Below are 26,966 nucleotides of genomic sequence, written 5' to 3'. Positions count from 1 at the left end.
TACGACCAGTCAATGGTGATGATGGTCTAGGTAATAGCCACAACCATTGGTCTGCAATAACTTGGAAAATGGAAGAATCAAGAAAAATTTTGTGTTTTTATTCAGTATTAGAGTATATATATTATGATAAGTATTTTACAACAATACCGACAAGTAACAGTAAAAATATTTTACTGTCATCAAAACATTATTATATCAACTGGCCTAGAATGTCGTTTCAGCCATGCACACTACCTACATAGTAATTCACCCTAATCTAACCAAAAATAGCAGACAGTAATAAAAATGTCTTTTTTTTTGTTTATTTAAGTTTGCAGTTGATTATGCAGTAAAGTATCCACGTCAGATTTGCAGAATCCCTACACGTTAAATGTCTCCTCAGTCCAACATTGCTGCCATGGACAGAGAGGCAGAGAGAGAGAAAGAGTGTGTGTGTGTGTGTGAGAGAGTGCATAAACAAAACAAGAGTTGTTTTCTACATTGAAACCACATAACATTAAGATCTGCGTTAACAAGTAAACTCTCTCTCAAGCAGAAGGCATTGTCTACTGCCACAGGCATGGGTGAAGTAAGAGTTTTCTTTCTCTTCTACACTCAAACTCTCACACACATACACATACACATTCGCATACACATACCCATGTTTTAAATCAATCTCTCTCTTTGCCCGTTCCTTTCAGTTTATTTTTTCTTTTCTCAATTCTGCTGCTTCCGTGTTTCTTTTTGTTTTCTTTTAACTCTATGATCGTGAGTTGTCTTATTGAAATGCTGTGTTTGCAAAGGAAAAGAAGGAAGAAGGAAATAAAGAAGTAAAAGAGGAAAAGAAGGTAGAAGAGAAGAAGGATGAAAGCAAGGAGGAGCCACCACCGGAGATAGTGCTCAAAGTTGACATGCACTGTGAGGCCTGTGCAAGGAAAGTTGCAAAAGCATTGAAAGGATTCCAAGGTCATTTCATTTCCCTACATACAGCTTTTATCTATCATGTTTATGAATATACACCCATAGGGAACGCTGCTATAGGTATAGTTAGCTTATGGGTTTAGCTTCAGTTTTAGTGTTCTTAGTTTCCCTATCTTTTTCACCCCTTGTTAGAGGCATCGATTCAGTATCCACATGATTGCTTTTGAATTTCAGAAAATAATGATGAGATAATTTTGTCTTAGACGTGCATTATTCATGTAGAGACAAAAGATCATCATTGCATCCGTAGTTAACAAAGGTAAAGTTGTTTTAGGAGGTGGAAAAGATTGATGAAACGGGGTTAATTAATTAACGTTTCTAATCTAATCTGTTTTGTGGGAGTGTGAAACAGGAGTGGAAGATGTGACTGCGGATAGCAGGACAAGCAAAGTGGTAGTGAAAGGAACGGCAGCAGACCCCATAAAGGTGCTTGAGAGGCTACAAAAGAAAAGTGGAAAGAAAGTGGAGCTTATTTCACCGTTGCCAAAAGCTCCAGAGGAGAAAAAAGAAGAAATCAAAGAACCACCACCTAAAGAAGAGAAAAAAGACGAGGTAAATCTAAAATCATTCAACTTTGAAACTTCTTTTCTTGTTATGATGCAAATGTGATGAAATATTCAGCAAGCACAGTACGATACCGCAGCACAGTCAATCATTCTGATCGACCAACATTCGGTAAAAAAACTTTCAAAACAAGAACTAAAGTCTCAAGACTTGCAAAAACAAAAACAAAAACCAAAGTGTTGTTAAGTTGATAAGAGATTAACAGGAAAATGGTTGGGTTTCAGTTTTATGAGAGAGAGAGAGTAATTTTGGCAGAGGGTAGTTTTTAGTATTTTTGGTGTATTGTTTTGCGATCCATTCCAGGTGAGTGCTGACATGAAAGTAACGAAACAAAGTGATACCCCTTGGATAGGCACACGTAACGAGGTGAACGGCGGTGACAAATGAGAGGGTTTGACCCCACTCACTTTTTTCAAGTTGCAACTTGACATGCTGCTTTGCTGCAAAATGGGGTCACGGGTGGGTACACTCACCTGGTTTTACCGTGTCCCACTTTCAGGACATTCACTTCCACACAACGCACACACCACACAACCATGCTGACGTCTGCTGTATGGAGGTTAAAAGCTAAAACCACAGGCTCCCATATACCATGGATGATGACGACATTCAAATACTAGTCAGCTAGTCAGATAGAGAGGCAAAAAGGAAATACTCCTGCATTAAACTATTCACAAATTCTTAAAAATATGCAGACTAGTAGTATATCGTGTTAATAATACTTCTAACTTGAATACACCGGTTTTATGAGGGAATGAATGAACATGGGTTGCTAAAGTTTGCTTTTTTGGTTTGTTTTTTCTAATAAAACTTGAGATGAAGTTGGAAACCCCATGCCATGATCCGTACCCGAATTGAGACATTTTAAGATAGTGGGACCATACAGGTGCCTCTTTCGTATTGCGACAAATTCATGAAAAAGTGAAGAACTATTAACTTTTATTTGTATCCAATTTTAAGTTTTACTGATGCCTTATCTGGTTCAAATTGACGCTGCTTTAGATGTTCTGATTGACCAAAGCTATTTTGTTGGTAATCTAATTCCTGTGCTGTTGTTGTTTGAATGGTTGGTCAGCCTCCTTCTGCGGTAACTGTTGTGCTAAAAATTCGAATGCATTGTGAAGCGTGTGCTCAAGCTATACAGAAGCGAATCCGTAAGATTAAAGGTGCAAAGATTCATATCTCTCTTTCTCTTTCTCTTTTTCTTTATTTCTGCTTCATACTATTTCACTCGTGCATTAACAAGTACAACAAACACGTTTTGGATCGATTCAGCTGAACTAAATCCCAGGTCCTACATGGAACTGTGCCTTTCAATCATTATTTGTTATCATGATTACTAATTACTAATGATTTACGAGAATCCCAACAAAACTGCATTGTATAATTGAAAAGAAAGAGTTTAATTGCCCCTTTAATTTGAGTTATCCTTTCTCTTCTCTCAAGTTTACCATGGAATCTTATAATCACAAGAAGAATGCATATAACATACTTTTTTATACTTTCTTCTTTAACACATTTTTAATCGGTAGAATCTCATGAAATCGCCTTTAGTACAGAGTGAGCCCACGTTGTTGAGTAAAGCTGCAATTCTTTTATCAAAAAATAAAGATGGTACTGAGAAAGGAGAATGTGTTGTTGTGGACTTTATTTATGGTTAAAAGTTCGTGTTTAGTTTATATTTATAATTTTTAATAATGCCTTCCAAACTGCAATGAAGCCACAACAGCCTCCTTAGGAATGTGCAGGCATACGTAATAGTTTTAATTACAGGTCTGCTTTTCTTTTCAAAGTATGGGCTTAAGAATCCTTTTGAAAATGCCGAATTAGCTGTAATGTAACACTCTCAACATAACAGTTATTTTAAGAGTGGAGGGAGCTATCTATCTCAATGCTGAAACATGGTACCAAATTTCAGACGCATATTGCCTCTTAAAATGTCATTGCAGCTCATATAAGTGCTTAAGAGTTAATCTAAAGCTTTTTTTTATTCATTTGGTATTAAATTATTCATCTTGGGAAAACAAAATAGATGTTACTGAAATAAACAGTTATAACTTTTTGTGCTTCGTCCTTCAATGATTTCATGAATAGAGTTGGTACGTGATTTGAGACATAGTAATTGCGTGCATGTGCAGGAGTAGAATCAGTGGAAACAGATTTGGCAAACGATCAAGTCATAGTAAAAGGTGTGATCGACCCTGCGAAGCTTGTTGACAATGTATATAAGAGGACCAAAAAGCAAGCATCTATTGTGAAGGAGGAAGAAAAGAAGGTAGAAGAAAAGAAAGAAGAGGAGAAAAAGGAAGAAAAAAAAGTTGAAGAAGAAAACAAGGAACAAGAAGAAGAAGAAGAAGATAACAAAACTGAAATCAAGCGAAGTGAATACTGGCCAGCCAAAAACTACATCGACTACGCTTATGACCCTGAGATTTTCAGCGACGAGAACCCAAATGCATGTTCTGTTATGTAAACCAGCAAGTGATTCCGTATTGCGGTTGGAGTGTTAATTAGCTCAAGTAATTTTCTTTTCCATGTTGTCATAGCTTGTTTCTAAGAATATGTAGCAGTGTGAGTATGTTAAGGGTATATTCCTTCCTTTCCACAGCGTCCCTCAAAGCTAAATGTCTTGTTTCTTGTGCTTTTGAGGTTTCAAGACAAAGGGTGGGTAAAAGTGCTTCAGTTGGTGCAATGCAAGGGTTAAACATGCTTCACTGAATTTTGGCCTAAAATCTCTTTGCCCATGAATGTTGAAGTTGAAAATTGCATGCAATCGTTTCTCTTAAGATTTTTCTCAAAAGGGTCATGATCAGTACGGTTAGCAGGTCACAATTCACAAAATTTCAGCGTTCAATTTATAGACTCGGTTCAAATTACCTTACCATCTGTGTCAACTTTCGCCAGACTAGACAATTCATCTATAGACGTTCAAAATACTGATGAATCATAGTTGTAAGAATTTATAAGACTAAGAACATGAGGCCTAGCTGAGTCTGAACTTCCTAATCAGCATATTATTATTCCCTTGTAGTGGCCCATTAACTGAGATATGATTACGAGTTAAGACTAGTTAGAAAATATTAAATAGCTTACCTTGTTTTTGTTTCTGTCCGTGAGCTGAGATTCCAAGATCCACTTCTGGCCAAAGAAAATGGTGCCTGCCAAGTTGACCTAGCAGCTCAAATCCTGGTCTAGATAGAGATAAACTAGGGACCTGGCACTCTCTGAGTCCCTTTAGGCCAACACAACACAACACTACTACCCTTGTAGCTAAAACTAAGTGGTGAGTACAAGTGGTGATACTGTGATCACAGTTTTTGACCAGCCTGGTTTCAGATTTCATATAACACTGGCCTGCTTAAAGGAGAGTGCAGAGGGTTATGTAGTGCGTGGTATAATGGTATATATAGGGTGATAACGTCAGAGGAAATAGTGGATCTTATCTCTTGGTTTTGGGTAGTTGTGGCAGTGTGTGCAGTTGGACCACAATAAAAAAATACTGTAGACAATGAAGTCGGAGACAAAAGGAAACTAGTTCAGGTCCTAATCACACGCTACTCACAAATTACACACATATTGGAGTTGTGGTACCATGACTGAAGACAGAACCGAATAAGGCCAAAGGTAGAATAGGTGCTATGCACATCCCAGCCTCAACCATTCTCTTGCTCAAAAGTCTAACTCCCTTTTCAAGATTTCCCTTTCAAAAAGAAACCCACTAAATTACCTTTTTTCCAATCCCTAGTGATCTGGGCAAGACATAGATTTCGGTAACCATTAACCACACATTTTCAAGAACCAATTTCGTCTGTTCAAAACCAGCAATCTCTCTCCCTATCTACACACAACACAACGGTTGGTTGGGAATGAAAGTGCGAATCCAAGGGGAGTTTAAGTCCCGCGTTAGATAGAAATAAGAATAAAAATAAGAAAGTAAAATATTATATAAAAGTGAATAAGTTGTTAATGTACTGTTAATCACTAAGGCCTTGTTTTTTAGTGGATTTGAGAGGATTTAAGGATAAATTTTTTTGTCGTTTATTTGAGTGAATTTGGAAATAAATTTTTTTAATTTGTCACGTTAATACAATTCTATACTAATATTAAAAAAATTTATTTCCAAATTCACTCTCATTTACGTCCAAATTCACTCAAATAAACGATAAAATAATTTATCTTCAAATCCACTCAAAAGAACAAGGTCTAAAGGTCTGTTTCAGTGATTTCAAAGCACTTAAATGGAAAAAGCTTGTTTCTCTATGATAAGAAATATAAGAGAGAATTATTAGTTGAATTAAAAGACAATTAAAATTTGCAGAAAATTTTGAAATAAGATTAGAAATATCTTAGTTCTCTTTTTGGATATGATATGGAGAGAATAGGTTTTGAAACTTGGTAGATATAAAAGTAATGGGATGGTGAGGTTTAAATGGTGTGGCTAAAAAGTATTTGTTTAGAACCTATGGAAGTCATGCACTTCAAAAGTTTACTCAGCTTCATTCCCAATGCACCCAGCCCACTTCCACACTCACATAAGTAGGAATATCACCTTCATCATCAAAAAAGTCCACAAGATTTTTAAAAAATTATGTTCAAAAATATGTAAAGAAAAAATATTTTAGAAGATCTTTCTAAATTTTGTGACTATTAAAAAAATTTAAACTATTAAGAAAATCAATAAAAAAACTATAAAGAAAAAATAGCTTTTCAAATAAAACAAAAAAAAATCCAATAAAATAATAAAACAATTTTTTCAGAAAATCTAATGAACTAAAACAATGCTTTAATCATTTAAAACAAAAACAATTTCAATACATTTATCTCTCTGATCATACTTAATTTTAAAAAATAAAATATAAATTATAATTGTACTAATAATATATTATCCATGTAAGTATTTTCAGTATTAATATAAATATTTTTCATTAAACTTAAGACGGACTAAAATATAGCCAAATTTTATTAGGCTATTTTATGTACCAGAAATAAACAATATTTTATAAGAAAAGTGAAAAAGAAGTATCCTGGCATGCCTTAACTACTGACCCTTTTTGAACACGTAATTGGTTCTTTGGTGGGAACCCTAAAATTATTAAATAATTATGATTGTGGGCCACACGTAGAAATGGGCCAAGCCACGATGCCCAAATAGGCCCTCGAAGTTCAATTATCTATTTTAATCGCAATGCATCTGCTATTTTTGGCCCTTTACCAACAATTCATCATTTTTCCATGCGCAAACTTAAGACGTGTGTGTTGTTCTTGCAAGGTCGCCAAAACAAACGCTGGTTTCGATTTTGAAAACAATAGGCATGTTCCTATGCATGACAATATTTTCTACTTAGACAACTATAAACTAACTTTCTTTTGTTTTAAGTTATTGGATTCTTCTATGACAAAACAAAAAATTCGTTATATACTCGTGTACATCATGAGAAGTGAAAACATGTTATTTACAAGTTAAGAAAAGAGATGTTTTAAAAATCATTTTGTATCGTGGGACCATCTGGTCAGAAATGGATGATCATCCAGCGAGAAAATTACCAGTTATTAATTGATAGGATAATGATACTTTGACAATATTTTAACACTGTCTACGTGTCATTCTGTGATTGGTCCAAAATTATTCCACAATCAATAATAATAATCATAAACACCAATATAGACCAATCACAGAATGACATGTAGAAATATTATCAAAAAATGTTGTCATAGTATCATTATTCTAATTGATAATTAATTTGAACAATAATAACTATTTATTTATAGTTAATGAAAATAATAGTCATTGATGGAAAAGTCATATGATCAATCTTGAGTACTCATTTTTATTAAACATTGTTATATAAAGTCACTAACTTAAGCGTCATAGTGTCTCTTCACATATTTTTACACAGCTTAAATAAAAAGAAGAGAAAACATGAATGTCGTTTGGATAACGAAGGACCATTAAGAAACTTATTCGATCTTCGAGATATCTTAGAGTGGTTTGATAAAATTATCTTAACACCTCTCTCGAAACACATTCTATACTTGTTTTTGTATAATAATTTTGAACATTGAATAATGAGTTGAGATCTATGAGAAAAAAAAGAAATGATTAATTAAGAAAGGTTGCGAAGGGGACCCGTGAATGTGGTTGGTGTAAGGTCATATGCCATTGGGATTAGGACTATTTTTGGCCTTTGGTGTGAAACCATGGAATTTCTCTCTCTCAATCATAGAGCCTAGGAATCTTAATTCACATTCATATCATATCCACGTATCAGATCAGACACAATCAATAATCCAGGGGTGTTTTAGTCAATTCAACACCACATCACACTGACAGAATTTTATATCTTCCGATAATAAATGCCATTTACATCAATTTCTTGTTTTAACAAAATTCAATAACCTTATCACTACTTTATCGTGTGGAAGTCAATTTGGTGCCCTAATTAACCAAATTTATCATTGTTTTAGTATTTTAACGGTTTCATTAAAGTTAAAAAAATTAAGGTTAAAAGTAATTTAAATATATATATTTTTTTAATTATCAGATACGTGTTTTAAAAATAAAATTGTTATATAAATTTTAAAACAGATAATATTTCATTTTTATATAAATTGATTTTAATAATGTCATCTCAACCAATTTGGAATAAGAACATTAATATTATATATGAGAACGAAAATTAAGGTTAACTTTTATATTTTAATAAATTTATATTACTCAAGAGTTGAAGTTAAGAATAATTTAAATATATATTTTTTAATTTTATAATATATCTTTTAAGTATAGAATCAAACAATTTTCAAAGTAAATAATCATAAATAATGATTAATTAATTATGTATAAAAAAGTAAATATTTCATAATGTTCTTATAAACATAATTACGTGTGTCAAAATAGATTAAAATTTTATGTATTTTTTTTCTTTCTCATCTTTTAATTGCTTTGCTATTACCCGCTCAAAAATCGTGATTTAGTTATAATTTGATATATTTAATTTTTGTAGGAGAATATGTAAATTAAATCGGCTAATGGATTTTTTATTAACTTTGTAAAAAAATTACAATTTTAGAATTTCATAACACGTCGATGTATTTCTTAATTTATTTACTTAAATTATATTTTGGTCATGCTGTAACATCAAGTCTTTTGATAAATTAATTTTTTATGGTCACAGTTATATTCATCACTTTGTTAGTATCATCATCACTAAACACCATAGAATTTTTGTGTTAACAAAATGAACGTTATTATTTAATAGCAATAATTGAAAGATTGGATTCTAAGAAAAAAATTCCCACTAAGTAAATACCCAAATCAAATTAGTGAAAGATATATCATTGGTCCTCAATGCGTTTTTATGTTTGACATATAAAGGAAATTAAAGTTTTTCTTGAACCCACTTGGCTAGTAATTATGTTCCATGGGCATTACTACGATGGTGACAAAAGAGTATACAAGAATCGAATATCACCTCTTATTTCTCCCATTCAAAAATAAAATAGGTTTAATATCTTAACCAAAAATAAAGATCAATTTATAATATTTACATCATACTTCTAAGTCATTATTTATATCATACTTAAAATTAAAAGGTTAATATTGATCTGGATACCTCTAAGTCATTATTTTGTTCCTTTTCTACCCTTCATTAATATCAATACATAGGTTTAATATAAATTCATAATATAAATATTATGTAACCTCCCCGTTCCTTTTCTAACCTTCATTAATATTTATATCATACTTGTAAGTCATTATTTTTAAAAGGTTAATATTGATGTGGATAACTTTTTTTAATACATATTGAAATTATTTAAAATTAAAAAAATACCTAAATCAAAAAATGTTAAACCTAACAATTTTTTTAAAACATCTTAAGGGTACCTTCTTCATAATTAGTGTTTCTTTTTAATACATCACTAAATTCAGATGTTTGATATGTATATTTATGAACTTCATTTTCACTCTTGAAATTTTAAATGCAGAGATTTTAGATGATACTTCTAATAATCATAAAATATTACATATATCTTTAAATAAAATAATAATAAACCACCTTCAATATATATTTATTAATTATTATAATTTTTCAAAGTCATATATTCTCCCTAACAAAAAAATCATCTCCAAAAATGAAATTTTCTGTTTATTCTCCTATAACCTCATTAATTTATAAAAAAAAAAAAAAAACTTCCCAAAATAAAATTAGGGTCTTACTCGGACTACATGATAAACTAATTAGAAAAACATGTGTTTTATAATTGGATTAGAATAAATATAAAGAGTGGGGGTTTAAGATTATGGCCTGTTTATATATATATATATATATATATATATATATATATATATATATATATATATATATATATATATATATATTTATAATTGAGATGTTATGTTCCATTAGAAGGTAATCTTAACGTGATAATATAATGTCTTAATAAAATATTATGAGTTTATTTAGATAGGCAATAATTGAGATGGTGTTGAGGAATTTGGTAGAGAGATGAAGGAAGAAAACGTTGCAACGTGTGGAATTACGTACGTACCCTTACCTTACATTTCCCACTTTGGATGGCTTAGCCTTTTCAATCTCTTCATTTCTGTCGTGTTATGTTCTTCAAACTTCAAACTGAATTTTATTTCACACACTTCTGGGTTTTGTGGGATGCATAACGTAAGCGTGAGTTGAGATCTTACATTAGAAAAAACAATAATAATATAACTGTTTTTTCTTATAATTATGTAGGTCCAAAAAACACCATCTTTTTCTTTAAGTTAATTAAAAGAGTAGGCACTCCGACGTTAAATCAGTAAAATATTTATTATTTTAAGGTCTTAAATAAATAAAGAATGATATTAATTTTATGTAATTGGATTTATATTCATGAATGTTTACGTATTTTGAATATGAACGCATTCTCTTAATAAAAAAATAATATATAAATTTTTTACATTATTATTTTACTTTTTTCCTTTTCTTTAAAAGATATAAAAATTTATCCTTTCACGATATTTTATCCTTTACTATATATGATATAAGGTTTAATACCCTATTTTGTCCCAGTTTCGATCGACAGTGTCAAATTAGTCCATCCTTTAAAACGTACGTCCTTACTTAATAAACTTTATATCAATGAAATCTCCCGTACAAACGGTCGTTAATAGAAGAGAGAGAAAAATAATTAACGCACGTTTTAAAGGATAAACTAATTTGACATTGTCGAGCGAAACTAGGACAAAACAGAATATTAAGCCATTATATAAATATAAAAGTCTGATACTCTTACTCTTGCCTTAATAAGCAGCACCTTTATTTTCAGGACAATTCTATATTCCTTCATCTCTATCTCTATCTTATCTATTGGGACCCTCCACTTTGGAATCAACCCATCAATCTTCGGTTCTAAACCATTCCTTAGTCTCCCTCTAGTTCACTGCGACCCTATTTTTTTTTTCTTTCTGTTTATTAAAAAACATATGTTAATATTTTTACTACAATTTTAAAATTCTATTACTACAATATATTGATATAAATTTGAAAATTTAGATTTCAAAATTAATCATAAACCTCGTCACTTTCTTCTCATTCCATTTCATATTTATTTATGCAAACGATTATAATCTCTCCAATGTTGTATTTTGTCCATTTGACCCTTTTCTTAACTATTTATGGAGTGAAATTCTTCGCTTACCAGTAGTATTGTTATGAGAAAAGAAAGGATAGGAATTGTATTTCTTATTCCATGAGAAGAGAGTACAATTTTACATATATATATAATTGTTTGAAACAATATATAAACGGAATATAAATATAAAAATAGAATATAAATATATGAAGATAAATGCACAGATATGAACGGAAAATAAATTAAATCCAATATCCCCCTCAAGCTGCAGCATATATATCCTTAATGCTCAGCTTGGACAACAAAGATTGAAATTGTGCTGGATGCAAAGCTTTAGTATGAATGTCTGCAAGTTGTGCTGAAGTAGGAATGGACAGGAGCTTAATTACACCAGCTTGAACTTTATCTCTTATGAGATGACAATCAATTTCAATATGCTTTGTTCTTTCATGCATGGCTGGATTTTGTGCAATTTGTATAGTAGATTGATTGTCACAAAACAGAGAAACTGGTTGTGGTAGAGGTTGTTTCAAATCATGGAGCAAATACAGAAGCCATTGAATTTCACATGTTGTGGAAGCTAAAGCTCTATATTCTGCTTCGGTTGATGATCTAGATATAGTACCTTGCTTCTTGGATTTCCAGCTAATTAATGATGCACCATAGAACACATTAAAACCAGTCACAGACCTTCTAGTGTCAGGGCAAGCAGCCCAATCAGAATCACTAAAAGCCTTGAGAGCATGTTCTGTGTTGGAGGGAAAGAATAATCCTTGTCCTGGATTGTTCTTGATATATCTCAGGATTCTTATTGCTGCTGCATAGTGATCTTCCAAAGGATTGGAAAGAAATTGACTGAGAGTACTAACAGCGAAACATAAATCTGGTCTTGTGTTGGTTAGATATAGTAACCTGCCAAGAAGTCGTCTATAGGCCTGCACATCTGAATAGGGTTTCCCTTCTGTCTTGGAAAATTTTGTGCCTAGCTGTATAGGAGTAGAAACAGGTTGACACCCCAACAATCCTGCATCTTCTAGTAACTCTAGAGCATACTTCCTTTGTGACAAATTAATGCCCTGTTGAGATCTTGCAATTTCTAAGCCCAGAAAATACTTGAGTTGGCCTAAGTCTTTAATCTTGAACTTTGCATTCAATAGAGCCTTCACAGTTTGGATTTCCTGGATGTCATCACCTGCCAAAACTATATCATCTACATAAACAAGTAAGATGGTAATATGAGCAGAATCACTTTTGACAAAAAGTGAATAATCTGATTTTGATTGTGTGTAGCCCAAAGAAAGTAAAGTAGTTGTCAACTTGTAATTCCATTGTCTAGAGGCTTGTTTGAGTCCATATAAAGACTTCAACAACTTGCAAACTTGTCCTGGTTTTTCAGATTTATAACCAAGAGGAAGAGACATGTATACTTCTTCATCTAGATCCCCATGTAAAAAGGCATTAGTTACATCTAGTTGATGTAAATACCAATGTTTGGAAGCTGCTAAAGCTAGAACCAATCTTACTGTTGTGAGTTTGACAACAGGTGAAAAAGTCTCAAAGTAATCTAAACCTTGTTGTTGTGTGTAGCCTTTGGCTACAAGTCTTGCCTTGTATCGTTCAATACTCCCATCAGCATGCCTCTTTATTTTGTATACCCATTTACATCCGATAGGTTGCTTTCCATTAGGTAGATCAGTCAAAACCCAAGTTTTGGTATTTTCTAAAGCTGCAATTTCTTGATCCATGGCATTTCTCCAACAATCATGTTTGATGGCTTGGTTATAGGTTTTAGGTTCACTAACTTGGGAAAGATTAAGGACATATGATTTATGAAGAGATGATAATGCATCATATGATAGATATGAAGAGATAGGATATAAGGTACCTGTGGATGACTGAGTGGCGAAAGAAGTAGATGACATGTTGCAATGATAGTCCTGCAGATAAGATGGTGTATGTTTTGGCCTAATTGATTTCCTTTGTGGAGTAGCAGTGACAGGTTCAACAGAAACAGGCTGAGAAGAGAAAATAACAGGGTCGAAAATAATAGAAGGAGGAGATGTAAGTGGTAAAGAGGGTTGATCAGTAACTTCTGAGAAAAGAGGTGATGGAGGTGAAATAATTTTGGTGACAAAATCCAAGGAATTTTGTGTATTAATAGGTGAGTGCTTGTCACTAGTAAGAAAAGGAAATATATTTTCATAAAATACTACATTCCTTGATAGAAAAATTTCCCTAGAATTGAAATCTAACAAAAGGTAGCCTTTCACTCCTGTTTTAAAACCCAGTAAAACACATTTTCTTGCACGAGGTTGAAATTTTGTTCTATGAGTTTGAAGAGTTGAAGCATAGCAAAGTGAGCCAAAAACTCGTAAGTAAGTAATGTCAGGTTTAACATTGTGTAACAGCTGAGATGGAGAAAAATATGTCAAAACTTTGGAAGGTAAAATATTAATGAGTTGCACAGCATAACGAACAGCAAAAGACCAGAAAATTATGGGCAAATGGGATTGAAACATTAAAGATCTAGCAACATTGAGAATGTGTTGATGTTTTCTCTCAACGACTCCATTTTGTTGAGGTGTTTCAACACATGATAATTGATGTTGTATCCCTTTTTGTCTATAAAAATCTGTCATTGCAAACTCATTACCATTATCTGATCTAACAGCTTTTACATCAATGCCAAATTGTGTTTTTATATAAGAAACAAAGCCAATAAGTTGTGATCTTGTATCTGATTTACTTGTCATTAATTTAATCCATGTGTATCTAGACATATCATCCACTATAGTTAAGAAATATTTGAAACCATCAACAGAAGAAGTACTATAGGGCCCCCAAATATCAACATGAATTAAATCAAAAGGAGCTTTTGAAACAGTAGTACTTAATTGAAAAGGTAATTTTCTTTGCTTAGAATAATGACAAGCATCACAATGCGTGTATTTTGTATTGGGTAAAGTGGCATACATGTTGCGTAATTTGGTATAACAAGAAAAAGAAGGATGCCCTAGTCTATAGTGCCAAATATCTATAGAGTTATGTCTTATTGTAGAACAAGCAATAGAATTCTCAGAAGTAATAGCAGCTGGTGAACCAAGGGGTGTGGGTGCAGGAACTATCATGACATACAAGCCATCTCTTTCTTCAGCTTTGCCAATCATCTGCAGGGTTGACTTGTTCTGTATTTCACAGGAAAATTCAGAAATGTTAAGTTTACAAGATAGAGATTTAGTTAACTTTGTGACCGAAATAAGATTGACAGAAAAATTAGGAATAAACAAGACATTATGTAAAATAAGGTGTGGGCTAAGTGAAACAGTGCCAGAAAAATGAGCAAATGAAGAGTTCTTGTTGGGTAGTGATACTGTAATTGGTGAGATTCTATGATAAGAAATAAAATGAGACAAAGAATTAGATATATGATCAGTATCACCTGTGTCTAGAATCCATTTGGAATAGATATTACCTTGAGCCTGGGAAGAAGTGGAAGCATTATGAGAGCTCACTAGATTAATAGAATGTGGGATTGTGGGATTAGATTGAGGAAGAAGTGCCAATAAACCATGAATTTGCTCTTGAGAAAGTCCCAAAATTGCGGAATGTGACTGTGCCGGAGAATTATTATAAGAAGGAACTACTGTAGAAGAATCTGTTGTAACATTGTGGACTCTTTTGGATTTGAGATCAGGTGGTAATCCATGTATTAGAAAGCAAGTATCAATGGTGTGGTTTGTCCTGCCACAGTGAGTGCATTGTCGAGGTGCACCAAACCTTCCCCCTGAGGAACGAGCCTGAGAACCTTGATAACGAGCCTGAGAACCTTGATATGAAGATCTTCCCCGGCCATAATCATTGGCAGGAGAGGGTTTACCTCTGCCATTGAAGGTAGAAAAAGAAGGTTTAGATTGAGAAACTTGTGACGCCATGACTGGAGGTTGAGAAAGAATTCCTGATTGTAATTGTCGCTCATGTTGAATTATCATCGAAAAAATTTTGGGTAAAGAAGGCAAGGGATCCATGAGAAGGATCTGAGAGCGAACAACAGAGTAATTATCATTCAAGCCTCTAAGAAAACAAAGAACACAATCATTTTCACGATATTCCTTCATTGTCTTAGAAACAACACAACAAGAAGCAGAAGATTGACATTCAGGAATAGGGCGAAAATTGCAAAGTTCATCCCAGAGAATCTTCATTTTAGTGTAATATGCAGTAACACTTAGATCAGACTGATGCATTGAATAAAGATCTTGATGCAATTGTGAAATTCGAACAGAATCACCTTGGGAGAAACAATCTTTGAGATCCTTCCATGCCGTAGCAGCAGAGTCAATCCAAATAATACTTGTAGCAATCTCATGAGAAACAGAATGATTGATCCAAGATAAAACTAGATTATTGCAACGCTTCCATGCTTGAACCATTGGATCTGTACCAGCTGGACAAGGAATGGAACCATCAACAAAGCCAAATTTATTCTTCATTTGTAGTGCCATAGACATCGAGCGAGCCCATCCATGATAATTGTGACCTTCAAGAATCGGGGAAACAAGCACCAATGAAGGATTCTCATTAGGATGAATGTAATAGTCATGTGTTGTATCTTGCAACGATGCGAGAGTAACAGAGGGAGTAGCCATAAAAGGAGAAGAAAAAGGCAGAAAAGCCAAGAACGAAAGGTAGAAAATGAAGATCTGGACAGGAAAAGAATTGGTTGCGGAAGAACGTGATAAAAAATTAATTTTCTTCTGATACCATGTTATGAGAAAAGAAAGGATAGGAATTGTATTTCTTATTCCATGAGAAGAGAGTACAATTTTACATATATATAATTGTTTGAAACAATATATAAACGGAATATAAATATAAAAATAGAATATAAATATATGAAGATAAATGCACAGATATGAACGGAAAATAAATTAAATCCAATAAGTATAACTATCTACTATTTTTTTCTTTTAGTTTTTTCATTTTATTTTTGGGTAAAGATTGAAATTTTTACATTTTGTGTGGGAGGTCAGTGACGAGATGACATCTGCTCCAAAATAGTATAGGATGATAGAATTTTGGAGTTTCATATAGGTAATGTTAGGTAATGCTGTTTCTAATAAAACTACCCAACGATGATTAATAGAGATTAAGGTAATCAATCACTGTTGAGGAAACCTTAAATTATGATACACATACGAAATTTAGGTGTATGAAAGACAAAAGTTCATTAAGTTAATAAATAGGAATATGTTAGAATTAGTTAATAGTAAAACCAATTGTAACGTACAGTTCTCACACTTGGTTTTACTGTCCTCTTACATGGTCGTCTTTCGGTATGGTCTTCCCATGATCGTTCTTTCAGGTCAATCTTTAAGATCATCCATCGTCCTTTCAGGATATCCTCCCATGGTCGTTCACCTAGGTCGTGTCAACTGGTAATAACTCATTAAGTCCTTAATGTAGATTAAGATTTGATTGGGCTGTCATTAGGCCAACGAAAGGTAAAGACCCGTCACAGCTAGTATAAGTAAAGGTCTTAGGTATGACTTTAAGAACACGATGCACATTATATGCATCACTTACTTAGCTAACCATTCGGTTATATTATTAACTTGAGCGTCGGAGTGTCTTTGACAGATATTCGTCCCCTCGACTTAGACAAGAAGAAGGAAAAACGAACAACGTAACTTGGAAGATGAAGGACCATTAGGGAGTTCGTCCGGTCTTCAAGACAATCTAGAGTGCTTTGAGTATGGAATTTCAGCCCTATACCCAAAACACCAATAAATGTTAAGCATGACATAAATACATAAAACAAAAAGGTGAGAACTAGAAATAAAACATAGTATAAATATCATCATGCAAAACTTTATTATGCATTCTAACACTGGAGAAAGAAAAAAAAAGGAGAAAGACAAAAATAATATTTTATTTTCCTGAGTTAATGTAGATTCTGAGTTGAGTGTTTTGTAAATATTTGTTTTGTAATTTTCTCTTTCAAATAAAATGTTTGCAGCAAGGTGAAGAAGTGAGCATTTGGTTGATCTCCGTTACCATTTTTATTTATGATTATTCTCCATTTATATTGTTTTCATATATTTAATTATAAGAAATATATGTTATTTCCTTATAATTGGTATCAGAAGTTATTATTGTTTATTATTATAAACGATTTAGAGGAAATAAGATTTGAGTGAGATCAATGGTTACAATAAAAAAAAGGTAAAAATTGAAAAGGTAGACGGTGTGGACTTTAAAAAGATAGATTATTTGTATAAAAAAGATAACTAATATAAAAAAACTCAAAATAACTTTCGTGAAAAGTTTTTGTAAGATTAGCCATATAAGTTTTTTTTTTGTCAATACTACTATTGATTTTCTAATTATTTAACATGAATTTTTGTGTATATATAATTATTAAACTCTAAATTAATATTTATTTACATATAGTTATGTAGCTTTATATATTAGCTTAATTCACTAATTAAAACTAAATACTTAAATCATATACAACTGCACAAAAATATTTATACTTTTTATTTTATTATAGATATTTTTTTTATTTTGTAAATATTTTTTATTATGAGTAATATCCTGCATAAATAACTTTTTTTGAGTTTTCGTAAATATTAATTTATTAAAATTTAATTATTATTTTTACTTCCGTGTATGACATCATAAGTGGATAATCGAAGCAAAAGATGAAAATGGCCACTTGCAATGAAAAAAAAATCACATAGTTGTGGAATGCATCATCCAACTGAAAGTTATGATAATATTATTTACTTATATAATAATTACTTCTATAAAGGCTATATCATTAAAAAACATTTTTATTTAAATTTTATTTTTAGACAATTTATTTTATTTTTTGGACGATTTTTATTCGCATTTAATAAAATTAATAAATTGTTCCCTCTTCAATATATATATATATATATATATATATATATATATATATATATATATATAATATTTTTACTAATTGAGCACTGTAGCATACTCATTTAAGATTTCATCAAGAAACATTTCAATTAAATAAGTATACAAATGCAATAATATATATATAGAGAGAGTGAGAGTGAGAGTTTGTGTGTGATTATAAGTTTTCAAAATATAGAAACTAAAACTGTAAGAAAAAGAAAAATAAAAATATACATAACCTTGTATAAAAATTAGAAAGTTCAAAATTATAATTTAATCTGATCTTTTATTCTACTACAAATAAATCATAATGCTGTGTTTTTAGTATTATATACATTAACTTTTTCCAAATTAGCACTATTACTTTGAATAAATGGTTTAACTTTTTCAAGGGTAGTCCTTCACTTTTTTAAATTCATTGTAGTTATATATCTGAAAAGAAAATGACATTAATTTTCATAAATAACTATTTTTTTCTGTTTGTTTCTATATTTATTAATGAAACCACATATCAGTAAAACCTTAATTTCAGTTATACAACATAAAAATAAAGGTAAAACGGAGAGAAAAACAACAAAAAAACAAAAAGCAACGTTCCAAAGAGTCCCTAGGGATATCATAGGTATTACTTTTTTTTAAAATTTTTCTACAACTCCAATATTATATCTTTCACTTTTTCTTTTTTAATTACAATTTCTTCTACGCACTAATAAATAAGAGGAGGACATGCGTGGATACCAAATTTGAATAGAAATAAAATATTATTTTATTCGATCATTTAATGTAATAAATAATTAAAATCTCTAGTAAAAGTATTACATTACTATTTGATTACTAACAAAGTTATAAATATTTTTTCCTCACTGAATAATTTACAACTATTTTAATAAGTACCAGTTTATTTCATACTTAATTGTGAACAAGAAAATTCTTAAATAATGATTATTATTAATGATAAAAACTAATTAATCACTAATTTTTAAATTAGTTATTACAGCAAACTGATATCTAAACTGGTCACCGATATTATATATTAATATTTTGACCATCAAATGAATTAGTTTTTAAATTGATCTTTAATTAATTAATTAATTAATTAAATATTAATTATTTTGGTAGGAAAAAAACTTTGTAACTAATATTAATGACCAATTTAGAAAACAATTCATTATAACTAATTTAAAAACTATTTTAATTATTAATAATTTTTAGTTTATAATTTGATATTTAAATTAGTCACTATTGAGAAAAATTATTTTTAAGAAGAAAAATATAATAGAGGACTATCTTCTAAAATATATATGAAAAGAATTTGAGACGAAACATTTGTAATTCAAAAAATTTATAACAAAGTCTAAGATGAAAACCGCCTCAATAATCTTATAATATTTCATGAAGGATAAAATTTAAAGAACATAAAAATCATGAACACAACTGAAGATTAATTTAAGAAATTAAATAATTTGTAAATTTATTAAATTTTCTAGACGAGTAAGTCTCGCTAAGTAAAATATTTTATTTTAGAATTTCTTAAATTTATGTATCTGACATACAAAAAATTAATATAATATGTCGAGAGAAGGTTTTCTTGATTTTTATATTGTAATTTTAATTTTCATAAAAGATTCAATCTTTCTAACGAATCTTCACTTAATCTATTAGATTGTGACGTGTGTTATTTTGTGTTCTATTCTTATTTATTTTTATTGCACCTTTTAAGAATTCAAATTAAAAATAATATATATATATATATATATATATATATATATATATATATATATTATTAAGTAATTTATTGACAGTAAAAGGTAATACAAATACATGTTATTGTGATATACGATAGTAAATATATAGTGAAATTGAAAAATTATAATAAAAATGTTTGCACATAATAATTTTTCTAGTATACGCGTTAATAAACCATAATTGTAATTGTAATAATATTTTTTTATGAAATTTAATTTATGATCATATATCTATAACCTTTTTGACTAAACGAAGAAGTTAAAGGGCACCGCACATATAAAGCATATCATTGGAACATTATAAACTTTATGTTTTATGACCATACACTTGTATATCTCACAATACAACCAAATTCAACAAAAACAAGCAACCAATTTTGAAAACTTCCTCGCCATCCCCAAATAATTTCAAATAATAAAAACTAGGAATTAAGCAAAAGTTATCATAACAAAAATAAAATACAATTAATTCCAAAATCTTTACGAGACTATCATAACAAAAAAAAATACAAAAAAGTGACCATATGTAAATGTATGAGAATAATAAATAAATACAACTTTTAGCATTTGTATTTATACCGTACGTACTTGGTCTTCATATCATAATATATTTTGAGTCAACCCAAATCACATTAATAAATCACATTAATAGCTTTCATGTAAGGTTTCTTTAACAAATATTATTTTTGCTTTTTCAAGAATTAAAAAAAATGTTATCTTAGTTAAAAAAAAAAAAAAACAGATAGCACTTTGATTTTGTTTATTTATGAGTACGTGGATTCCACTTACGTTAACGTCGTCTTTCATGCGTAGTACATGAGTCCAGCACGAGGCCTCCAACGTTTTCCTGACGTGGCGTCTCACCTGTCGTCTGAGTTGGCACCTACTCTACCACGTGGGTCCCACTCGCTTCACATGGTAGTTTACGTTAGGCTGGAGATTAGAAAGTAAGCGTGTGACGCTCTTCTAAGCACGTGTCTTTCACACGCTGGAGCAGGCAAGGAAGAGAGTGATTCAAATACGTTACTGTATTTATATAAAATGTTTGCATTAATATTATTTCTAACCATACATTTTTAAGTTAATATTAAATTTCACTAAGATGTATATATGTGAAAAAGGTAACATTTTAAAGTGTAATAAGTATTAATATAATTTTATAAAACTAATTTTAAATTAATTTAAAAATACCTTTTTAAAAGTTAAGACATAGTTTTATTGTTGAAAGTTTCACATAAACTAAATATAGAATTAATTTATAATATATAAATGGGTACAAATTTCACATTATAAATTGATTTTATTAGGTTCAGTTAAATTTAAAATCCACTTCTTAATATATATACTTCGACCAAAAAAGATACAAATAGATTGAAAGTTTCACATCGGGTATAAATAAAACTAATTTATATTATATAAGCGTATACAAACATTATCTTACAAGTTAAAGATGTTATCAAATTATCCAATAGTTTGACGTTCCAAATGTATATATCTCAACCTAAAAATCTCATGTCAGTTAAAGATAAAACTAATTTATAATATAAAAATAGGTATAAGTCTTATTTTATAAATTAATTTTATAAAATCAACTTAAATTTAAAATCCGCTTAATATAGTATTGTTAAAATCTATCTTAATGTTTCATCCACCGTCGGCGCCATCAAATATGCATTAAAATACGTTTCATTTTTGTAATATCTTAGGATTATTTCAGAAATGTTTTAATAAATCAGTAATGTAATTTTTTTTCAAGCCACTCTTCAATTTAAAATGCGAAATTTATGAAAGTTTTTTTCTCTGTTTGACTAAAATAAATAATAATAGATGTCAGTTTTGCATGCCAAAGAATTCTGCACAGGTCAATCAGTCTTCTCGGGAAATGCAAATATACAGAAACGGTGGAAATTCAGGAGCTGGTGAATTTATAAATGAAAAAAATATGAGTTTTATAAGATTCTTTATTAAAATATTATGATATGTCAATAAAATTTGAAATTAAAATATCAAAAAGTTCTTTTATTGAAATGGAAACGTAAAAACAATCTAGAGTAACTAACCTGCCCATTTTTTTTTAATCATGTTTTCACAAAATTAAATTACTTGTTTTATTTAAAATTTATTTATTTTTTTGTTATTTTAGCTGTCAAATATTAGCATAACTATCTATGTATGAACAAATAAGAAGAAAAATTACTTAAGGTCTTGTTCTCTTGGGTGGATTTGAGGGAGTGGATTTGAGAGGATTTGAAGATAATTTTTTTTGTCGTTTTTTTGAGCGAATTTGGAGATAAATTAAAGTGAATTTGAAAATAATTTTTTTTAATTTGTCATGTCAATACAATTCTATACTAATTTTCACAAATTTTATTTTCAAATTCACTCTCATCTACCTCCAAATTCGCTCAAAAAAACGACAAAAAAAATTATCTTCAAATCCTCTCAAATCCCCTCAAATCCATCCTCTCAAATCCACTCAAAAGAACAAGTCCTTAATTATATAATTAGCAATTATTCGTTTATATCAAATAAATCTATGGAATAAGACGACACGTAATACTATATATACATTTTTTACAATTAATTTTGTTATAATTATCATATTACTTTCCACACGAGATTATGAAATAGTTATTTTTAGACGTGAAAGAATTATTTTTTATGTATATGATAAAATTAATTATGATGATTTAAGAAAGTATTAATTACTAGTAAGATTGTTTAAAAAAGTACTAACTATAAATGGTTTACAAAAATATACAGTTCCTTAATTATAAAAACAGGTTGTTATGAAAAATAACATAAAATTACAGCATTACAATGGGGGCACTTTGGGAATATCACATAAAATCTCACACTCCTTTATAAGGAGTACCTAGAGTGACATTTTGTCAAACAGAGCAACTCTCACTCTCAGATAAACAAAACACTCTGTTTTTTCTTACAGTTTATCCATCTTCCATCTCCTTCATATCTTCACTCAATGGCGGCGTCCAAGACCACAACGGCGGACTCTGAAAAGGCCGAAAACGGAGATTCTCCGCCGGACCGCTGTCCAGTGGAGGAGGTGGCTCTGGTGGTGCCCGAAACCGACGACCCATCAGTTCCGGTGATGACTTTCCGGGCATGGTTTCTGGGATTGGCATCATGCGTGCTCCTAATCTTCCTGAACACGTTCTTTACTTTCAGGACTCAGCCACTTACCATCTCTGCCATTCTAATGCAAATCGCCGTTCTTCCCATAGGAAGGTTCATGGCGTCCACGCTTCCCTCCAAAGAGTACAACTTTCTGGGGTGGCGCTTCACTTTAAACCCTGGACCCTTCAACATGAAGGAGCATGTCATCATCACCATCTTCGCAAACTGTGGGGTGTCCTTTGGAGGGGGTGATGCTTACTCCATTGGCGCCATTACTGTCATGAAAGCTTATTATAAACAGAGTTTGAGCTTTCTGTGCGCCCTCTTCATCGTCTTAACTACTCAGGTTCGCTTACCTCTTTCAAATTTTGTATCTTTGCTTTTCATTCATTCTTTTGAGTGAAAGGGTGGAACTTTTAGAAAGTGTGTGGTTTGGTAATATTTTTTATTTATTTCTTAAGGGAACTTTTAAAGATAATTATTATTTTTCTCTTCTCTTCGTAAAGAGATTTGTGGGTGATGGGACATAAATAATTCAGTCTGAATGTGTATTTATTAAAAGATTAAATGACGTCTGTCTTTGAGATCTGTAAAGATTGAAGATTTCTTTCATTGGTATGCTTTCTTTTTAATATTAAAATCTGTTTCTTCTGATATATTTTTCTTTTCTTTGGAGTATATATTCTGTTCAATCTGTTTGTTGAAATTTGCTTTTAAATTTACTGTTATTTTGAATGATTGAGTTGCAGATGTTGGGGTATGGATGGGCTGGGATTCTGAGAAGGTATCTGGTTGATCCCGTTGAAATGTGGTGGCCTGCAAACCTTGCTCAAGTGTCACTCTTTAGGTTCGTTCTTCTTCTTTTCTTAAATGTTACGTTTTATTAAACTGTTTAATTACTTGTGATGTTTCATTTTTTCTGGTGCTAAGTGCTATGCTAAACTAACTACTGGAACTTTCCAATGAACTATTTAACGGTTTGTTTACACATACTATTTGACTAAAAAGTTCAGTCCAACCAAATGAAGGCAAAACAGATGCAGAATTTTACTTATATTCTTATTCTATAAAACACAAAGGTGGTGGTCTTGCTGCATAAGAATTTATACTGAGTTATATCAGTAAAGATAAATCGAATCAAGTCTGTCGTTGACTAATTGATTTCTTGTAATTTGATTGAATAAACGACTAGTAATTCTTAGCCTGTAATTGGAACGAAGGAGTGCGCACAACCAAAATACCAAAATTGTTGCAATATTCCTTTTGCAAGTGAGCATGACATTGAAATTGAAAAGGTAAAGTAGAATATATATTAACACTAGGTTGTTGTCAATGTTGCATTGATTACTGTAGAATTGACCTATAGCCAATTATTGAGTATCTTCTCCAAAAGAGCTTACGCAACAGCAGAACCATTTTTTTATTAAAGATTCTTCTATTTAGTCGTTATTATATCCTCTAATGCTACTTTGATTACATCAATAACCTTATGCTACAGGGCACTCCATGAAAAGGAGCAGAAATCAAAAGGTTTTACTAGGATGCAGTTTTTCCTCATTGCCATGGGTGCAAGCTTCTTGTATTATGCACTCCCTGGCTATCTGTTCTCGATCTTAACCTTCTTCTCGTGGGTTTGCTGGGCATGGCCAAATAGCATCACTGCACAGCAAGTTGGATCAGGTTATCATGGACTTGGGATTGGTGCCTTCACAATTGATTGGGCAGGGATTTCAGCTTACCATGGGAGCCCCCTTGTTTCACCATGGTCTTCCATTGTTAATGTGGGAGTCGGATTTATCATGTTCATATATATCGTTGTGCCTGTGTGTTACTGGAAGTTCAACACTTTTGATGCCCGTAAGTTTCCTATATTTTCTAACCAATTGTTCACGAATACTGGACATAAATATGACACTACCAAGATCTTAACCCCGGAGTATGATCTTAACATTGATGCATACAACAAATACGGCAAGTTATACCTTAGTCCTCTGTTTGCATTATCAATTGGATCGGGTTTTGCAAGATTTACTGCCACCCTCACTCACGTGGCACTCTTTTATGGCAGGTAGGTTACGCTTTTAACATGAATTTATTTATAACTCGATTGCCTGAAGTCACTTTATATGAGATCACTTTTAAATCACTTCTGAGTGGTAATTGTATATATGAATGAATGATGTGCTAATATTTCTACATGTTAGATATGGAAAAGGATCAGAAGGCTCTGAATACTATTAATCCTTCAAAATTTTCATCCATGTATTCTTTATTTAAAGTAAGATATTAGAATAGTTTGAGACTGAAATAGTTTCTTTTTCTCAGAGATATTTGGAGACAGAGTAAATCCGCCATGAGTGGTGCGAAATTGGATGTCCATGGTAGACTCATGCAAGCTTATAAGCGAGTACCTGAATGGTGGTTCCTCAGTATATTGTTTGGGAGCATGGCACTATCCATGCTAATGGCCTTTGTGTGGAAAACTGATGTACAACTTCCATGGTGGGGTATGCTCCTTGCTTTTGGTTTGGCTTTTGTTGTAACCCTCCCAATTGGTGTCATTCAAGCAACTACCAACCAGGTACTATCTCCAATATTCCTGTCCCCTCCACTATTATTTTGCTGCAAAGTTGGAAGCAATAGAGATTTAACATTAGTTTGTTTTCTGAATCATGTGGCAGCAACCTGGATATGACATTATAGCACAGTTCTTTATTGGGTATATCCTTCCAGGAAAACCAATTGCAAATTTGCTCTTCAAGATTTACGGGAGAATCAGCACCGTCCATGCTCTCTCTTTCTTGTCAGATCTCAAACTAGGCCATTACATGAAAATTCCTCCACGATGCATGTATACCGCTCAGGTATGTGCACCTTCAAATCTCCTAATCCAATTCCTTTCATGCTAGAATTATTTTTTTTTCTTATTCTCTAGTTGCTTAATTCATTTTTGGCCTATAACCTCGAAACAGCTTGTGGGAACTCTTGTTGCTGGAGTAGTGAACCTTGCAGTGGCTTGGTGGATGTTGGATAGCATTAAGGAGATATGCCTGGATGATAAACTTCACCATGACAGTCCTTGGACATGCCCCAAATACAGAGTGACCTTTGATGCATCTGTTATATGGGGTCTGATTGGACCAAAGCGGCTCTTTGGACCCGGTGGGCTATACAGGAACCTTGTGTGGTTATTCTTGATTGGAGCAGTGTTGCCCGTTCCTATTTGGGTGTTGAGCAAAATCTACCCTGACAAGAAATGGATACCACTCATAAACATACCTGTCATAAGCTATGGCTTTGCTGGAATGCCACCGGCAACTCCTGCTAATATTGCAAGTTGGCTATTGACTGGAATGATCTTCAATTACTTCGTGTTCCGCTTCCACAAACGTTGGTGGCAGAAGTACAACTATGTACTATCTGCAGCACTAGATGCAGGCACAGCTTTTATGGGTGTTCTAATATTCTTTGCACTGCAAAATTCTGGCCATATGCTCAAATGGTGGGGAAGTGAATTGGACCATTGCCCCTTGGCCACTTGCCCAACTGCACCTGGAATTGTGGTTGATGGGTGTCCAGTATTCAAATAGAGAACAACAACAATGAGCTTAGCTTTTTTCTTTTATGTTTGTTTGGGGTGGGGACAAAGCTAGGCCTTTAGTACAGCTATAACCTATATAGGGTGAAAGCGGAAGTAATAACCAATTGCTTAGCAAAATCCTGTACATGCTTGTCACTGTTGTTAGTTATGTGTCATAATAGATGAGGCTTTTTTGGTAATGGAACGAAGTATGACTTCAAATGCTTTTTGAAGGCTTGAAAAAATTCGCCTGCACTCATCTTTCAGCACTTCAGAAGAAAGAGAGACGTGCTTAGTAGTGGCGTGGAATCCAATTCCAAAGAGAAAACAAGATGCTTGTAATCTCATCAATTAAGATGTCATCGTGGTGTTGTAACTCATTCCATTGTTGGCGATATTTTGTTCCCTCTTTTATACTAGTTAGCTAG

General features: G+C 31.8%; 3 protein-coding genes across 4 annotated transcripts; 2 read left to right on the top strand and 1 right to left on the bottom strand.

Moving 5' to 3' along the window:
- The first annotated feature begins 224 nt into the window (after positions 1–224).
- On the top strand, positions 225–4,243 carry LOC124836563 (heavy metal-associated isoprenylated plant protein 7-like). Of its 2 annotated transcripts, none has more exons than XM_088105540.1 (5): positions 225–568; positions 789–945; positions 1,313–1,512; positions 2,600–2,690; positions 3,663–4,243. In XM_088105540.1, the coding sequence occupies exons 1-5, from the start codon at positions 560–562 to the stop codon at positions 3,995–3,997; spliced, it is 792 nt and encodes a 263-aa protein (XP_087961666.1). In that variant the 5' UTR covers positions 225–559; the 3' UTR covers positions 3,998–4,243. The 2 variants fall into 2 exon arrangements, with proteins under 2 accessions (XP_087961666.1, XP_047167693.1); XM_047311737.2 differs by having other exon boundaries at positions 231–568; positions 783–945.
- A 10,505-nt stretch (positions 4,244–14,748) lies between these two features.
- Positions 14,749–15,888, bottom strand: LOC148207090 (uncharacterized). Its single transcript, XM_088116206.1, has 2 exons — positions 15,440–15,888; positions 14,749–15,030 (listed from the first exon to the last, which is right to left on the bottom strand). Exons 1-2 carry the CDS (start codon positions 15,795–15,797, stop codon positions 14,861–14,863), a joined length of 528 nt encoding a protein of 175 aa, XP_087972332.1. The 5' UTR covers positions 15,798–15,888; the 3' UTR covers positions 14,749–14,860.
- Positions 15,889–22,699: 6,811 nt separating this feature from the next.
- Positions 22,700–26,957, top strand: OPT3 (oligopeptide transporter). Its single transcript, XM_088105539.1, has 6 exons — positions 22,700–23,304; positions 23,708–23,805; positions 24,457–25,026; positions 25,284–25,539; positions 25,640–25,822; positions 25,931–26,957. Exons 1-6 carry the CDS (start codon positions 22,804–22,806, stop codon positions 26,546–26,548), a joined length of 2,226 nt encoding a protein of 741 aa, XP_087961665.1. The 5' UTR covers positions 22,700–22,803; the 3' UTR covers positions 26,549–26,957.
- Positions 26,958–26,966: the final 9 nt, after the last annotated feature.

This window comes from Vigna umbellata, chromosome 1 (assembly GCF_029865625.1).
Source record: "Vigna umbellata cultivar VRB3 chromosome 1, Vumbellata_1.0, whole genome shotgun sequence".
Taxonomy (NCBI): Eukaryota; Viridiplantae; Streptophyta; class Magnoliopsida; order Fabales; family Fabaceae; genus Vigna; species Vigna umbellata.
The sequence above is the reverse complement of the archived record's forward strand: the minus strand, read 5'-3'. Positions and strand labels throughout refer to the sequence as shown.